The following is an 18,780-nucleotide window of genomic DNA, read 5'->3' on the forward strand; positions in this document are numbered from 1 at the left end:
AAGGAGGGGGAGAAAATTTAAAACTCAAAATCTTATGGAAACGAACGCTGAAAACTAAAAATAAATTAATTATAAAAAAGAAACAAAAAAAAGAAGAGTACCAAGTCTACAGAGATAGCAGAAGGAACAAATCTGAGAAACGTTTGGAAGGAACAACAGACTTTTTGGCTGGATCTACAGGGTGAAAGAGGGATGAAATCAAAAGCAGTTTCAAGTCAGAGAGATGGGGAAGATGATACTACCATCAACAGGAATGCAATTCAACAAACATTTCTTAATTCCCTATGATGTGGAAGGCACAGGGGGTACCAAAAGTGAAAAGTGACTAGATCTTTTCAATTCAATGTTCTTATGATCTAAGAGACAGGGAGATGAAATGTACAAAAATGATATAAGGGAGAATGTGATAGGAGCAAAAAAGAATTCTGAGAAAGGTGATATCAGGATGTCTTTCACCTGGTCACAGGAGGGGACAGTGGGTGGGGAATAGAAGTCAAGAAGAGGAGTCAGTTTGGGGGCTAAGAGCATGAATTCAGTCATAGACATAATGAGCTCAGAACAACAGCATGACATCCAAGTTTGCAGCTGGAGACAAGGTCACAGTCCAAAGGTAAGGTCATCAGTAGAAATCCAGGTCATCTGCCCAGAGATGATCATTATAGTCATGATATTAGATAATCCCCATTTGAGGGGCTTATAGGATTGTAGCCTTAGAGCTGGAAGGGACCTCAAAGATCATCTACTACATCTACTCAAAGGTCATTTTACAGGTGAGAAAAGCTGAGATCCAAATACATAGTGACTTGCCCAAGATCACACAGGCAGAAGGGGCAGTACTAGGACTTGATTCCAAGTCTTTGGCACCAAATTCACTGCTCTTGGCTAAGCTTTTGGCAAGCCCACATTTGGGGGCAGAGGGCAGGAGAGGAAGGCATAAGGGCCAATAATGAAGAAAAAAGAAGAGTGGGGAGGGTGATAGGAAAGTCAGAAGAACTAAATGTCAGGAAAAAGGGTGTTTCTGGAAGGAAGGTATGTTCAGCAGTGTCAAATGCGGCAGAGAGGTCAATGGGTTACAAAAGCAGATAAAGGGCCAATGGACTGGACAATAAGGCCATTACTGATGTCCCTTGGGAATAGAGTTTCGGTAAAATGTGAGTGCCAGGTTAGAGGGTCATAAGTGGGTGGAAAGGAAAGGAGGAACAGCAGGAAAAGGTCATGCATTTAAGAAGTTCTGACAATGAAAGGAAGGAGTGAAATTGAACCATAGCCAGACAGGACAGATGAGTGAAGCAAAAGGTTTATTCATTCAAGCTCACATTCAAAGGCAGAACTGAAAGAACCAGTGGACAGTGGAAAAGATGAGTGCTGGTCATAATTCCTATTGGAAAACTTAAAAGAAAACTGCATTTTCCAGCTGAGATCTGAACCCTTCTTTCCCACCCCACCACCACTGCAGGGCACTAGGAGTTAAGGCTGTTTCCCAGGTCATAGCTACCTGAGCTTTCTGTAGAGGAGCCATCCGGCAACAGAGAACAGCAGTGCACTTGATACAAATTTGCATAAAGATAGTTTTATAATTAGTCGACGTGGACTCTTGGGAAGAATTTAATATAAGTGACAAAGTTGATCCATCGATTATCAATCCATATTCTTGGTGTTCTCCCCACTCTCTAAAAAGAAGGAAAGAAAAATATATTTGAGTTTATAAAATCTTTTCATGTCTAATATATATATATATTTATTTTTTAAATTAATTTGTTTGTTTCCTTTTAGTTAATATATATTTTTTGAAAGACTCAAAGGGAAGTTTTGGAGCCCAAGGATGGATATACAGGTGATCATAGGGTGAAAGTCAGTAAGAGACTGTCATGGGTACAATACTATTGGGATTGGATGGAAACTACGTAAGAGGAATTAAAGCAAGAGAAACAAAACTTACTAGCGGTGTAACCTTGGGCAAGTCACTTAACCCCAATTGCCCTGCCTTCCCCCACTCCCAAAAGCAAAAACAAAAAACAAAAAAAACCCAACAACATAAGTGTTTTTAGGGGCAGTTAGGTGATGCAGTGAATAGAGCACCAGCCCTGGAGTCAGGAGGACCTGAGTTCAAATCCGGCCTCAGACACTTCACACACACACACACACACACATACACACACACACACACACACAAAACTAGCTGTGTGACTTTGGGCAAGTCACTTAACCCCAATTGCCCTCCAAAAAGCAAAAAACATAAATAAATAAAAATTCTTTTGTTCTTTTAAGACTGACATTGAACACTGGTGAGTATAATGACTTATGCCTTTTGCTTCTTTCTAAGCTTTATAAAAATCTAAATTGATTGCATTTTCATATGGGATAGGGAGGGGCCCACAGCCTCTAGTGAGTGGGTTATTAGGGGAGCTGCTCAAGTTAGGATGTATCTCTGAAGGATGCAAAAAGCATGACAAACAAAGAGAATATGAAACTGGCAGCTGAACTGTGGTTGCCAATGTGCCTTGCTCTTTCGTACTTTCTGATGCTTCTACGTTTGGGGAATCCGTATAGCAGCTTCTTATGGTAGTCAAGCAGCAGTTCATGCAAATGCTCCTCTCTCCTGTCACTGTCTCCGATGGTCTGAGTGGTCAGCTCCAAGAGTTCAGTGTTGGTCTGGAAGAGACGGCAGGCATAGCAGGTGGACTTGGCAGTTTCCATCTTATCCCCGGTGAGCACCCAGACTTTCATACCTGCCTTGTGCAAGGCTTCAATAGTCTCAGCTGCTTGATCCTGAAGCCTAAAAGGTAAAAACAAACAAACAAAAACAAATTTTCCCCCTCAAGTTTTCCAGAGTCATTCCCAATGTCAACTTCACAAAATGTATTTCAACCTTACAATTCACAATTTTTTCCCATCATGAGACTGTATCTTGCTCTGTTTCCTTCCTTTGTATCCTTCACCCCACACACATACCTTTACATCACTATTAGAGGCCATCCATTTATTGATTAAGTAAATTCAAATTAATAATTGAGGGACAGCCCTTGTGATATGCTATGGTATAAGCAAACTAGGAGTGACACTCATTGCTCTTAACTCAAATATCTGGAAACTCAGCAAATGCCCATCTTACTGCCATGTTAGCTAATTTCATTAACTCAGTCCCTCCTGTATTTTTATCTCATCAAAGAAAACGGAGACTGATGACTTCCATATCCCTGAAGACCGCTTCAAGCAGACGACAAGGAAGGATGGAGAATCACCATTCCTGGGCAGCTGTAAAAATAGGGTGATTGAATTGAACAATAATCCTGGCTGTTAAGAGGAGCAACTAAGCCCCAGGGTTACAAATGATGGGAAATAAAATGTTCTTTTTTGGGGAAGGAGGTGTTTGGGGCTTGCAACTTCACAAGGGCGACACACCACTACTTTTGCAACCCCATCCACCAAAAGAGACTGGCAACTTGTCTGGAATGTATAGCATCCTTGGCACATAGTAGGAGCTTAATAAATGTTTGTTGACTGATAGGGGGAGCATACAGTAGAATGAGAATTAACTTAGGAGGCAGAGGCCCTACCTTCAAATCCTCTCACTTTCACTACCTGGCCTTGGTTTCCTAATCTGTAAAATGATAGGGTAAACACATGGCCTCTGAAATCCATTCGACCTGGAGCCCTGAAAAAGGATCAAGGACAGTGTGGTACAAGGGAAAGAACTTGAGATGTAGAGCCAAAAGGAACTGGGTTTAAATCCCAATTCAGCTACTTACCACCTGTATGACCTTGGGCAAGTCATTCCTATTCCTTAGGCCTCAGTTTCCTAGTCAGTAAAATGAGGACTAGATGGTCTTCTCAGCACTCCCTGTCCCTGGGGTCTCTCGTAGAGAGTAGATATCTGGAAGTTCCTCCCAGCAGGAGGAAAAACAAGGAATTTCCTTCATCATTTCCTACCCGGCTGACCTCATGGATTTTATGATCTCCAGAAAGTCTTTCTGCCAGAAGATAACTCAGAAACTCACCCTGACTTACATCATTTCCCTTCTGGGCACTGGGACTTCATTATGCCCCTACACGAGGTAACCTCTCCCTACACCTTTCACAGCTTCTTTTATGTGTTCTCTTCCCCCATTATATTATAAGCTCTTCGAGGGCAGAGACTATCATATACTATTCCCACTACTTTGTACAACATCTGACACATAGGTGCTTACTAAATGTTTACTGACTATTGGCCTCTGAAGTCCTTTCTCATCTATGCTCTTATATGTGACCTTTGCCTGTGGGTAAATGGCTCCAACTCCCTGGGCCTCAGTTTTATCCTCTGTAAAATGAAGAGGTTGGACCTGATGGTATCTGAGGGCCCATCCAGCTCGAAGACCTCAGATCCTCTGACTTGCTCCATTTCTGACAGAAGGAGGCCCTGCGCCCAAATCTCTGACTCCAATACTGACCCCTCTATCTGCTTGGCCAGGTTGCCTCAAAGAGGAAGAGGATCTTATTAAAATGGATAGAAGCTCCTACTCACCTAAGGGTAGAATCCTAGAAGCCTGAAATGAGGATTAATATCTGAGACTAACTCGGGCTCTGCTTAAGCCTCAGCAGGATGAAATGACGAAGCTTATCACATTTCAGAACCATTTGCCTGTCTGCTCTGAATATTGACTATTTTGGATAGGAAGTGTTGATGTGTCTGCCTTATAATAAGAAAGAGGGGAAACTGTGAAGATAGCCAAGAGTCTAAAAAGTTAGCTCCAAGGCAGGATAAAAACAAAGTTTGCAGCTCACTTTGGGAGGACCGAAGTCACCTTTAGTAAAATCATCTGTGACTTAAGTAGGTTATATAAAACTGTGGCCAATCCAGGAACATGATTCTGGTTCCATTTCATTAGCCTGGGAGAAGCATTAAAGGGCTGGCGCCATTCTGAGAGGCACTGAGGTATCTGAAGGCAGGGAGACAACCTGGAAGCCTCACTCACTCGGAAGTTTACAAGCTCGGTGACCCTGAGCAAGTCAGTCAGCCTCTCTGGGCCTCCATCTGTAAACTAGGCATAAGCAGAGCTTTCTTGCCTATTTCACTGGTCTGTTTGTGAAGTTCCAATGGGACAATGTATATGAAGTAGTTTGCAAACTTTAGAATGCTATTTCAAAATATCAGTCTTCATTATTTCTGTCCTGCCCTCTCCCAACAACATTGATACAAGTCCTTTCCAATCTACAAATGCCACTGCCTCCAAGAATGCTTTCCTGATTCCTCAGGCCTGAAGGGAGCTTTCCCCTCAACATGAATTCCTAGAGCACTTTTGAAAATCTCTAATGTTGCTTTCCCTATACTGCCTTGAATGGTAATTAGTTAGAGAAATGGCCTGCCTTGGGAGGAAGTGGTATCCTTCTGACTGTAAGTATTCAAACCAAGGCTACATATTACAAAGGGGACTGATTCTTGATCAGGTACAGGTTAGACTAGCTTTGAGTATGATTGAACCATCGGGTATTAGAAGTAAATAGTGCTTTGTACTCTTCCTTCATTTTATAGGAGGAAACTGAGGCTCAGAGATGCTAAATTTAACTCGAGAAATGCTTATTAAGCACTTGCTACATGGTGGGCCTGTGTGGGTATACATGGTAGTGAGCCTACATGGTAGGACTGTGTGGGCATGTATGGTAGGGGGCCTACACAGTGGGTCCGTGTGGGTATGTATGGTAGGGGGCCTACATGGTGGGCCCATGTGGGCATACATGGTAGTGGGCCTACATGGTAGGCCCATGTGGGCATACATGGTAGGGGGCCTACACAGTAGGTCCGTGTGGGTATGTATGGTAGTGGGCCTATGAGATAGGCCTGTGCTAGGTGCTGGGATATAAGGATAAAACTGAAAACAGCCTCTACCAACAACAGCTTACATTCTACTGGGGTGAAGTGGTATAAGAGGAAGAGAGTGCTAACAAACAAAGATGATAAAGAGAGGCCTCCTATAGAAAGTAGTACTTGAGCTAGGCTTTGAAGGAAAGGGGGATTGTCTGGGGGTAGATGTGAAGAAAAGGTGCATTGCTGACAAGGGAAGTGAGAGTTGGAACATTATGTACCAGCAGCAATTAGCATACTAGTGTCCATGAAACATAGAAGGTGAGAAAGGGAGTAACATGAATCAAGTCTGAAAAGGTGGTTGGGAGCCATAGTGTATGGACTTTTAAACATAAGCCTGGGGAATTTCTATTTTATCCTAGAGGTAACAGGGAGCCACAGAGGATTCTGGAGCAGAACAAGGGAATGATATATTTATATCTGTTTCAGGAATACCAGTTTGGCAACTACATGAAGAATAGACTGGAGAGACCAGAGTCAGGGAAACAAATGAAAAAGCTATTGCAAGAAACTAGGCAAAAAATGAGAATGTCTAAACTAGGATAGACTGAATTCTCCACTGTTGAGTGGAGAGAGAAGGGCAAGACTAGGGTCACCCAGTGAATAATTGACAGAGCCAAAATTGGAACCCAGGGCTCCTGCCCAGGGTCCTGTACCATTTTCTCATTTACCTGTCTTCTACTGCAGTGGATCCAATTAAATTCATATCAGTCTCTATGTCATCGAAAACCTTTGCCAACTTTTCTTCTCTCTCTTGCAAAGCCATCTTGGCTTCAAGAATCTGATGATCGACTGCACGATATTCTTCAAGAGTGTATTCTTTGTAGGCCACACACAGAGTTCGATAGCCATCCTGGAAGCAAACAACAAAGTGACCTCTGGTTGCCATGCTGGGGACATGTCTAATTTAGGGCCTTTGAAATGCTTCTGGACTTTTCATGTATATACATACAATAGACATGAACACATTCACATGACAATGAATGGAAATTCTATCTTAAATAAAAACTAACTGGTTTTTATTTTTAGCATACAAAAGAGTTCATTTTGTGAAAGTTATAGTCCTGGTAAATGATGCCAGGACTATAGAAATGATGAAGAGTTAAAAAAAATTAGAAATGGTAAGGAGTTTAAAAAAAACAAACTGCAAGCAAAGTAATAAATGCCATAAAAAGGTATGATAGAAAAAAAAAATTGGCTCACAATATGGTGAGAGGGAGGGGTGACCACTGCACAGCCCATATGCTCTACTGTTATCCTCAAGAGGTCAAGAGAAAACAAAGAATGACCCTCAGGACATATGAGGGATCCCTGGGGGGCCAACTTATGCACTGACAAGGACAAGAATGGCATTGAATGGGTAGGCACAGATGCGCTGCTATTAGTACGTGACTATTGCAAAGCAAGGGAAGGAAAATATTGTACTATTAGTCTGGACAAGTCTCCAAAACTATAAATCCACCCTAGAAAACTAAACCAAGAGGAGTTTCTCAAAAAAAGAAAAAAGGAAAAGAAAATGTCCCTTAGCACTGCCCTCTCCAAATCTAAGATGTACAATAAATACCAAATCAAAATGTGTTTAAAGAGGAAATCTCTTCACCGACTTGTCCTTAGGGACCACTTACCATTGCATTGCGGTCCACGTGGACTTTGGTCCGTTCTATCTGGTCCCTTTGTACCCTGGGGAAAACAGCAGAGTCTGCTCCCTTACAAAAGAGAAATATGTCACCTAGAATAAAGAACCAGAAAATGGATGTGAGAAAAAGGTAAAAAAAATCTCCGTGGAGCTATTAATAATTCAGTTCCATTCAATACATCTTTATTAAATGCCTACTAGGTAAGAGGCAATATGTTAGGAACTAACAGAGAGAAAAACAAAACAAGTAAACACAGTGCCTGTCTTCAGGGAGCTTAAATCCCATCAGAAATTAATATAACTAATGTAATTAAGATTTTTTTTCTTCTATGAAAACTTCAATGTAACTATAATCCTTTTAAATGAAAAATAAAAAGAGATGAGAATTAATCAAATGAACTCTGAGTTCAAACCAGGCTAGGCTCCACCCAGCCACTATCATACCATGCCCTTGAGGACAGAACCGTTTCATTTCTGTAACCTTTTTTTTTTTGGAGGGGGGAAGGCAAGGCAATTGGGGTTAAGTGACTTGCCCAAGGTCACACAGCTAGTAAGTGTCAAGTGTTTGAGGCCAGATTTGAACTCAGATCCTCCTGACTCCAGGGCTGGTGTTCTATTCTGTGCCACCTAGATGCCCCTCATTTCAAGCTCCGGGGCCCTGTTATCCTGATGGGGAGTGCCTCACATTGCCCACTCTACATGGGCAGGTATCCTCTATGCTTCATCTCACAGACCCACTATCTTCTCACTCTTTCACTTTCTAACTCTCCAACCATAATTAAATTAATACTACTATTGCAGCTGAAAAGGGTGTGCCTGTCCACACTCTTACAGCTCCTAGATTCATCATCCTTGTAACTTTCCAAACTGAAATACCTGAATATCACTCCGCTACACGACTTCCCCAATTACAATGAAAGCTCCCTGAAGGAGCTTTTATATTTGCATTCTCAGCATTTAACACAGTGCTTGGCACTCAATGAGTGCTTAATAATTGCTTTTTGATTCATTCACTCAGTTTTCCTTCCTAAGCCTCAATTTCCCCATCAGTAAAATGGAAACATTAATATCTGTCATACTCTTTCATGGGTATAGTTCAATATAGTTCCTACAAACCCATACCCACATACACACACACACACACACACACACACACACACATATATACACACACACATGCTATATAGCAGTATAGTTCCAATAAGCTAATGTTAACAGAGGTGCTAGGGGGCCACAAAGCACCATAGGACGACCAGACATTGTCACCAGCAGCATAATTCTTTGCCACATACCTCGGGCATTTCTCACAATCACACTCATACGTCTCCGGGAAGAATCAAAGTGTAAAGTATGGAGAAGCTTGAACCTTTAGGGGAAAAGAGATTGAAAAAATGAAGAACCTAAATTACACTAAGAATAGCCATTAGACTGTAATTGTATTAGGAAACAACCAAATAATGGGTTGGGGGGGGGTGCGCTATTTTCTTTTTTTAAATAAAAAGGCTTAACATTCAGTCATTCAACAAACATTTATTAATTGGTTACAACAAGCAAAGCCCTGTCCTTTAGGAATTGAGAGAGACTTGGGACACAATAGGCCACAATACTTTCAAGTAACTGACAATCTGGGTAAGCTCCTTGAGAGGTTGGATTTTTATTCCCAGCACTAAGCAGGGTTTGGTACATTTTGTTGTTGTTGAGTTGTTTTTCAGTCCTATTTGACTTCTCATGGTCCCATTTGGGGTCTTCTTGGCAAAGATACTGGAGTGGTTTGCCATGTCCTCTCCAGTTCATTTGACAGATGAGGAAACTGAGGCAAACAGGGTTAAGTGACCTGCTCAGGGCCACACAGCTAGTAAGTGTCTGAGGCCAAATTTGAACTCACGAAAATGACTCTGCCTGATTCCAGGCCCAGGACTCTCTATCCGCTGTGCCACCCAGCTGCCCTATTGGCCCATAGTTAAGTGTTCATTAAATGCTCATTAACTGACTTGGGGGAGAGAGATGATGTCTTTGATAAATATAATATAAATGAGAATATGATATATGACTAAAAAGAGTACATAGCACTCTGAGAGCAGATGAGGGAGAGACATCACTTCTAGCCAGAGGATGGGGACGGCTTTCTAGACCATGTTGCTTGTGACCTGGTCATTGTAAGATGGGGCAGCTGTCACCAGGTGGTGCTACTGAGAGAGTGTATTCATAGGATTATAGATTTGGAGCCAGAATAGCCTTTAGCAGTCATCCGGTCCAACCCAGTCATATTTTTAAATAAAAAGACCCAGGGGCCAGAAATGTTAAGTAACTTTCTCGCTTAACCAAAGTTACACAGCAAATAAACAGCAGGGACAGATAATGAAGTCAGTTCCTCTGACACCAGATCCCATGCTCTTTCCCAAGTCTTCCTGACTCAGAAGACAGCCCCCTAATCCACTATGACACACTGCCTCCAGGCTATGGCAATATTTTTATTCATTGCTCACGTCAGAGATTCCCTCATAAGCCCTTAAATGTCTGACTCTGGCTTCGCATTAATTTGTGAACATATTCACTAGACAAAGACTCTAAAATAGAGATAATTCCCATGTTTTTCCCAATATCTTGCAGCTCAAAAAACAAAATCTTTCCACACCTGATAATACATAATGAGGTAAAATTTATGTCTTTCTGCAAGTCTGAAATTATATGCTAACGCCAAGGTTGTAATCCAAAGGTGGTTAGATAGTCCTGAGGTCAGGGCAAGCTGACCTAGCAAAATGAGCTGTAGACCCAGACCTTTGTCACTTCTCAGCAGGTAGGTCACTTTGACCTACCCCATTAAGGTTCAGCCATCAGCCAAGAAAAATCCATGGTGCTCATTTTCATAACAAAGCCAGATAACTACCAGTATTGGGGAGAAAAGTCACCAAATTCAGCCTTCTACCCATAGAGCCCAGGCCCATCAAAGCAAAGAGGTCCCCTGTTTTTTATTTGGACCCAGTTTCCTTTGTGGTCCTTTTTGAACTCACTGGTTGTTTACTGAGATGTCAAAGAAATGAGGCCTGTTATTAACTATACTTACTCTTCAATTTCATTTTGTTGGTTTTCCAATTTCATGCGACCATCCTTAATTCCCAAATAGGTGTATCCATACCTGCAAGAGACCAAATCAACATTTAAGATATTTCCCATATGTCCCAGGTATCACTGTCAGCATCATCAAGTCTGGACCTATGATTTCATCCATATGGAGAACTTCCTCCATGAAAGCAGCTTGGAAGTTATAGCTGCTGGTCTAAAAGTAGGCATTCTTATCTCTTTTCTGTGTCTTGGACCCCTCCACCCCCACCCCCACCCCAACAGTCTGGTGAAATTCGTGGAAGCATCAAAAAAAATGGTTTTAAGTGCATAGAATAAAACATATGGTTATACTAAAGATGTTATGTTTTTCCCACTGAAATCTATCCATGAACTCCTTAGGGGTCTCTAGACCTTGGTGAAGAGCTCTTGTCTTAGAGAACTGCCTGGAGCGCTGTGAAGGTAGGTAACATGCCCAGGCTCATATATGGGATAGAGATGGAACCTGAACATAGCTCTTCCTGACTCAAAGGTTGGTCATGAATCCACTGAGCCATCCTGGCTCCTACCATTATTAGAATTGATTTCATCTGATAGAAATGGACCTCGGACAAGTCAATATCCTAATATTCTATTGGCTATGGTACAGGTAGACAAAATGATAATTGACAAAAAGGAAATGCTCTGGGAGTTCTTTTTTGATGAGCGATAATATCAGTGGGATGTGATCATATTTTTGTCTGACTCTGTGACTTAACTGAAGCAGTTAGGTGGCACTACAGTGGATAGCGCAATGACCCTGGAGTCAGGAAGACCTGAGTTCAAATCCAGCTTCAGACAATTACTAGTTGTGTGACCCTGGGCAAGTCACTCAACCTCTGTGAGCCTCAGTGTCCTCAACTGTAAAATCAGGATAAAAACAGCACCTACTCCTATGGTTACTGTGAGGACTGATTGAAATAATATTGGTAAAGTACTTAGTGCAATGTAGGTGCTTACTAAATGCTTGTTTTCTTCCTTCCTAATTGGTATGGGGAAGTCTAAGCATATAAAACTCTCTCTGCCAAAGCTGATTGGCAAGCATTCTGCAAGTTATAGCCACAGAAAGTTGCCTGGGGCATGGAGGGGTTAAGTGATTTGCCCAAGGACACTAGTAATTAATTAAAAAGCATTTCTTAAATACTTACTATGATGCAGAGTGCTAGAGATACAAATACAAAGAATAAAACAATCCATCCTCTCCAGGACATACAGAAGCAAGTCTTGAATTCAAGTCTTTCTGACTCAGAGGACAGCCCCCCAATCCATTATGACATACTGCCTCCAGCCTATACTAATATTTTATATTTATTGCTCACAACAGAGACTCCCTCATAAGCCCTTAAAAGTCTGACTTTGATTCTGTATTAACCTGTAGACATATTCACTAGACAAAGACACTGGAACAAAAATAAACACACGTTTTTCTCCATCTCTTGTAGCTCAAAAGATAAAATCCTCCTCAGGAGAAAAATAAAAGACTGTGCTTACTTCTTAGCCCCCTTTACCAAAGCAATTTCATCAGGGGATGAGGAGATATACGTTAACTCGGTCTCCTCCACGATTCCATCAATATCATCTTTTACTTGGGTTTCCACAGTATGGCACAGGCACAGGGCACGAAGAAAGAGCTGTTCCCGACTCTGCAATTGCAAAAATAACAAAGAATGTTTCTGTTTTAGTCACTGAGGATCACAAAGTCTCAGATTCCCTGCGATATGAAGGGACCTCAAAGGTCGTTCATCCAACTTTTCTCTCTCTTCTCTCTATGAGGACAAGCAGGCGTCAGGCCTCTGCTTGAACATCTCCCAGTATTGATGAACCCACTACCCCAGGGCAGTTGTCCACATTGAACTACTCTGTCTCAAAAAGGTTTACCTTTCACCAAGACTAAATCTGAATTTGGAACTCAAAAAAAAAACAATGTCAAAAATTTTTGTTTACATGTGATTGAGAAAAAAAAAATTTAATGTAAAAAACCCCAACTAAATATGCCTCTCTCCAACTTCAGCTCTGCTCTCTAAAGGAAAAAAAAGTAATTAAAGAGCACAGAAAAGACATCCTCAGAGAAGGCTGTGATATAGACCAGGGGGGTCAAAGGTGTAGCCCAAGGACCACCTACAGCTGCAACACACCCAAGACAGATCAAAATGGAATTTGAAAACTTTCCATGAAATAAATAAAATGACAATAAAATATAGGTAACATTAAATTTAGTAACAGTTCAGTAGAAGTGGGCAGCCCCTTCTACTAATCTCATGCAGATGATGCCCTCTAGGAAAGAGACCTATGGTCTCTTTTATGCTCCACCCATGGTGTTGGGGGCATTTCACTACAACCCAAGAAATCTGAACTAAAAGGTAAACAAAACCCTATCCATTCAGAAAGTTATTATGTCTTAAACAAAGCAGAGCCTTCCTAGTGCCTCAGTAGTCTCTGGTCATAAGCCCTAACTAGGTCTTAGGTATGTTAACACTTTCAGAACAGAACAAGATTGGATGATCCCATAAATCAATCAGTCCTTAAAATGAATGGCAGCCTGAGGGCCTCCCTCAGAAGCAGGCTGGAGGTTAGGCATAATAAGAGTCCAGCTGGTTAAACATTCAGACCAGAGAACATTTCCCTCAAGAAAATTATCCAGTAAATGGCAAACAAGAGTGACAATCAAGCAATCACCTCCTCCCTCTTGAACCTCAGTTTCCCCAACTGTAAAATGAATGGGTTGGATTAGATGCCCCCTAAAGTTCTCTTGCTGGAAGAGAGTTTTCTTTAATGGGAAGGAGGATTTTGTGGGGGCGAAAAAAGGAGGGGATAGCAAGAATGATAGTAGGGGGGGAAAAAGTGTCATTGAAACATTTTTTTAAATGACCAGAAAAGAAAGAATTTCAGAGGGAGATACAGACAAGATCAATTCTGAAACTGTGTCAAAAGGAGATTAGCAGTTTCCATTTATAATCTTTTTGTCTGTTCTTAGTTTATAGAAATGTTTGCATTTGTGGACATTTGTCAAATAAAGATTATTTTTTAAAAAGATCAAGTTCCTTTCCAGCTCTAATGTCTGATCTTAAATATAATGTCCAACCTTTTAAAGCCTTCTTTTGAAGGCCATTCTAGAGTATTTAGTAGGAGTGGAAAGGACCAGAGTTTGGGTTATTTGGTTGCCTTTGGTTCCCACTCCTACACCTCATAGTATTTTACATTATACATCATATAGGATGGATCCCCTAATGAGGACTGCTATTAACATCGCTGGAGGAAGTGGAATAGCAGATGCATTCAAATTCAATCAAGGCAATGATTATGAATGAAAAACCAAATTGTGCATCCACATTCACCAACCTTTTCTGCTCTTCTAGGAAAGGGCTGAATTCCATCAGTTTCAGAGAATGTCTCTGTTTCTGCAGTTTCTTCCTTATATGTGTGCCCGTCTATGCAGCATTCGATAAATTCCATGGTATTTTCAGTAAGTGTCCCAGTTTTGTCAGTAAACACATACTCCACCTTAAAAAAAATACATACACACACACACACACACACACACACACAAGCTGAATAGAATGTAGAGTGCAAACTCCCAGAGGGCAAGGATTAGTGTAGATCTTTGCAAGGCCAGCTTCTAGCTTCTAGGTGGTAGGTCAGGGTTTCCTAAATGTTTCTTAATTATCATCAATTTTTAACCCAATTCTAAGTCAAGGAAAACATATTAAGTTGTTAGAAAATTACATAAAAACATTTTGAAAATCTTAAAGGGCTAGAGGAAAGGTTAATTATTCTTAACTAGAAAAGACCTGAAAGTAATGCAATCATTTTTATTTTAAGGTAGTTTGGAAAATTAGAGAGTGCTGAACTTAGGAGTTGACAAGACCTGAGTTCAAATCCTTCCTTTGCCACAGTGTGTGTGTGTGTGTGTGTGTGTGTGTGTGTGTGTGTGTGTTGTGTATGTGACCTCGGCCGAGTGCTTTAACCTTTCCCAGACTCTGTTTCCTTATCTGTACAATGGGAATAACAGTACCAACATCACAGAACTATTATGAGGATCGGATAGGAGAACGTATGTAAACTGCCCTCTACACCCCGCAGAGAGCTATATAAATGATGGCTATCATTACTATCATCATCATGGAAAATGTTCTTCTACTCTAGTTCAGTGGAGCTCACATAGAAGCAGTCCTGGAAAATGTTCTTTCTTGTTCATATACGTTATCCAGGACTATGGCAGGGAATGTTAAAATCATAGCTTTTAGTAACTAAATAAGAATATAATGATATCACTTTATCCTCTGAAGGTAGTCTTTAGTACAACTCCAGGAAAAGAAAGATGACAAGAATGACCTGGACTCCATTCTTCCCATTTACTCAGTGAAGTGACTGCTTTTTCCAAAAGTATTGCTGTAGGTTTAAGGCATGTTTACCATGTGTTCTGACAAGGTCAATCCTTCCTCTTTCTTGGCAAGGAAATGTTAATGTTTCTAAAACTTATTTAGGGTGATGGGCAATGGGAATACATAATCCAGTATAAGTTTTCATTAGCATATTTTCCAAATCTGTTATGTTCTATTTTATAGGTTTCTCTATTTTGATTCTTTTTGTTAAAGGCAACTTGGAGACTATGGTGATATTGATTAAAAAAACATTGTTCAAGTTTTTATGAACCAATATAACATTCAGGCAAATAGGGGTAACAATTTGATCTATGACACTATTCCAAATCTATGACAGTTTGTTTATGGGCTGAGTTCTACAGGAAGCTAGGTGGCGCACTGGATAGAACTCTAGGCCAGTAATCAGGAAGACCCAAGTTCAACTCTAGCCTCAGACACTTACTAGCTGTGTGACACTGGACTAGTCACTTCACATCAGTTTATTCATCTGTATAATGGAGATAATGACACCATCTGCCTCAAAGGGTTGTTGTGAGGATCAGAGATACTTGCAAAGCTCTTTGCAAACTTTAAAGTGCTATATAAATGCTATTATTGTTTTGTTGTCCTGGTACTACAGAGATTTGTCATCCATCAGTCCGTGAAGGACAGCAGTTTCTGATGTATAATTCTGACCACTAGGTCTTATATTATTAGGTTTTGGGCACATGCTACATTTTTTCAGGTTGCAGTGAGAGTTTCTACCATTTCCTTATATGATTTGCATTGATTAGATTAAGAACCATCTCCTGAAGCACAACTCTACTATAATCCCTGCATGGCCATCAAAAATCCTTCTTTTTGGGGCGGCCAGGTAGCACAGTGAGTAAGAGCACCGGCTCCAGTGTCAGGATGACCTGGAGATTGAATCCCAGGCTCACACACTTAGCACCCACCCAGAAACACCTGGCCGTGTAACCTTGAGCAAGGTTACTTAACCCCAATGGCTTAGGGGCAGCCAGGTGGCTCAGCGAGTAAGAGCACCGGCTCCAGTGTCACGATGACCTGGATCAAATCCAGGCTCAGATACTCAGCACCACACCCAGAAATAACTGGCCATGTAACCTTGAGCAAGTTACTTAACCCCGATTGCTTAAAAAAAAAATCCTTCTTTTTTCACATATAAGTCCACATGACTGACATTTCTTTGAGGCATCTTTGTTAACACGTTGTTGGCAGAGCTCATGAAGATGTTGCCCATGAAGGGCCTTTTCAGTTCACTCTTAATCTCATCATTTTCATTGCCTCCATACAGAGGCAAACTACTTTGAGGCATATTCAGCAAATCCAATGATGTGTGCCTGTTATAAGCCTTTCCTATGGCTCAGTGATTGCTTGTTCCAAAAGTATTTCTGTAGGTTAAAGACATGTTTACCACATGCTCTGAGAATGCCTATCAATCTTCTCACTCCTTCTTGGCAAGGAAGTTAATATTTCCAAAACTTAAGATGATGGGCTATGGGTTTGATTAATATTGTATAGGTTTTTGCTAGGATATTTTCCAAATCTCTTATGTTCCATTTTACAGAAGTGAATGCATGCATTGACTGACAATGCCTGGGTGTGAATTGCTTGAAATATGATCTTCACATTCAGTTTTTATTTCAGGATGCCTGTATGTATCAACACTCAGCCGGAGTTTTCTTCTTTATACCTTTACGCTCATGTATCTTCTGTGAAAGACACCAAGGTTTTTATAATTATAGCTTCCATCCAATGTTTCAATTTGACATCTAGTTAAGAATTTTATATATGTTGTTGCTGTTTGGTCATCTCAGTCATGGCTGACTCTGCATGACCCCATTTGGGGTTTTTTGGGCAAAGATACTAGAGTGGTTTGCTATTTCCTTCTCCAGTTCATTTTAGAGATGAGGAAACTGAGATAGACAGGGTTAAGTGACTTGCCCAGGGTCACAGAGTAAGTATATGAGACCAGATTTGAACTCAGGCAGATGAGTCTTCCTTACTTCAGGCCTGGCACTCTATCCTCTGTGCAACCTAGTTGCCCCAATTTTACACTTAATTGAAGAGATGGCCCATGCAATCAAGAAGCTATTAATTGTCTTTTCAGAAAGAACCTTAGAGTTTTAGGCCAACAATGTATATCAAGTGATTAGTAAGATTCTTGCTTTGGTTCAACATCCCCTCCCTTTAATTTGGAAGTCATGCATACTTCTATTTGAGTGGTTTTAAGGCCAAGCAGAGATACAATAAGCTTAAACTGAGTTTCTGAAAAATGCCACATTTTATATCATTTGTTCTTAACATTATTGTGTTGATGGGGTGTTATAAATACTGACGTTATTGATGTGGATATAAAATACTTGAGTTTCTTTACTTGTGACACACAAATAAGCCATGAGAGTGGAACTGATGACAGTAATGGTAACAATGACAGCATCATTGAGAACTGTATACATTTAGCATCTACAAACTACCTAGAAAGACATGATCAAGTAGCTAAAATTATACATCAGAAGCTCACGATTCTTTGTAAACAAACCAACAACAAGTCCACAGCCTTCAAATGTATGTGAGAATTCAACAAATAAACTTCACAGCAACCTTAGCCTAACTGAAGAGGGAACCATTGTTCGTGACTGCCCAAACAAAACAGGGATCCACTCCAATTTAAGAAGGATTATTTTTAACAGATGTTGCTATCCCAAACACACATAAACTCTAGACTACATAGAAGGAAAAACTTTCAAAATATAGAGACCTAGCAGAAGAAGTTAATGCCATATGGGAGCAGTTTGAGGTAAGTATCATCCTTGTCAACCTCTATACCATTGGAATGGTCCTGAGAATGCCTTCGGAGAATTTATAAAAAATGAGTCTACATCACCATATTCAGATTCAGTTAGGGAAAGTAAACATTTGATCCACAAGTTCATATAAAATAATAATAGCAAGTCTTTGTCAAAGCATTTTTATTTTAATTTTAACAAAAAAGATCAGAAGATGATAACAACAAAAACAATAACGACAATGACAAGAATGATGATTATGATGATAATAATCAAACTTCACCAAGTGAAAGTAATATCCTCTCCCAAATGGGGCAATGGCAAAGGAAATCAAACTGATTTAAGATGTCAAGGGTGATGCTATTCCAAGGAACAAAAATAAGGGCAATTTTTCCAAGTCAAGAACTATTTATTAAAAGGCACAGGTTTTCTTTCTTTCTTTCTTTTTCTCTTCCTTCCTTCCTTCCTTCCTTCCTTCCTTCCTTCCTTCCTTCCTTCCTTCCTTCCTTTCTTTCTTTCTTCCTTCCTTCTTTTTTTCCTTTCTTCCTTTCCTTCTTTCTTTCTTTCCTTTCTTCCTTTCTTCCTTTCTTTTTTAAAAACAATTTCTAAAGAAAAATTCGGCTTCCCATAAACATAACAAAGACAACCTACTCACCACTTACACAAGTTATACACAAAATATTATATGTTTACAAAGCTCTTATTTCAGTTCAAAATAAAGTGGGGAATCTGAATGGATTGTTAAAATAAGATCTCACAGTTTCATAGCTTTTCAACTGACAAAATACTTTCCTGACAACAGTGGAAGGTTCCCCACTAGAGGCTGTGGAATATAATGGCTAGAGCATTGGACTTGAGTTCGGGAAGATCTCAGCTTGAATCCTGCCTCACAAACTTACTAGCCATGTGACCACCAGCAAATGAGTCATCCAACCTAGGTCAACCTTAGTCTCTTCTGGAGAATGGGAATGAATGGACATAGATGGATGGATGGATGGATGGATGGATGGATGGATGGATGGTTTTAGCTTT

The 18,780-nt window shown here is 40.4% G+C and overlaps 1 protein-coding gene across 1 annotated transcript in view; it reads right to left on the reverse strand.

Annotated features, from left to right (window-relative positions):
* ATP11C (ATPase phospholipid transporting 11C) overlaps nt 1-18,780 on the reverse strand; it is a 208,372-nt gene that overhangs the window by 49,608 nt on the left and 139,984 nt on the right. Inside the window, exons 13-20 of the mRNA XM_069074166.1 lie at nt 13,917-14,078; nt 12,069-12,220; nt 10,543-10,614; nt 8,771-8,844; nt 7,468-7,571; nt 6,514-6,695; nt 2,516-2,776; nt 1,496-1,670 (exon numbers count right to left, since the gene is read on the reverse strand). Coding sequence (XP_068930267.1) covers nt 1,496-1,670; nt 2,516-2,776; nt 6,514-6,695; nt 7,468-7,571; nt 8,771-8,844; nt 10,543-10,614; nt 12,069-12,220; nt 13,917-14,078 — 1,182 coding nt within the window. The remainder of the gene's footprint in view (nt 1-1,495; nt 1,671-2,515; nt 2,777-6,513; nt 6,696-7,467; nt 7,572-8,770; nt 8,845-10,542; nt 10,615-12,068; nt 12,221-13,916; nt 14,079-18,780) is intronic.

Source organism: Petaurus breviceps, unplaced genomic scaffold, assembly GCF_028583685.1.
Source record: "Petaurus breviceps papuanus isolate PSGF00001 unplaced genomic scaffold, PetGlider_PUasm1.0 90881, whole genome shotgun sequence".
Classification (NCBI taxonomy): Eukaryota; Metazoa; Chordata; class Mammalia; order Diprotodontia; family Petauridae; genus Petaurus; species Petaurus breviceps.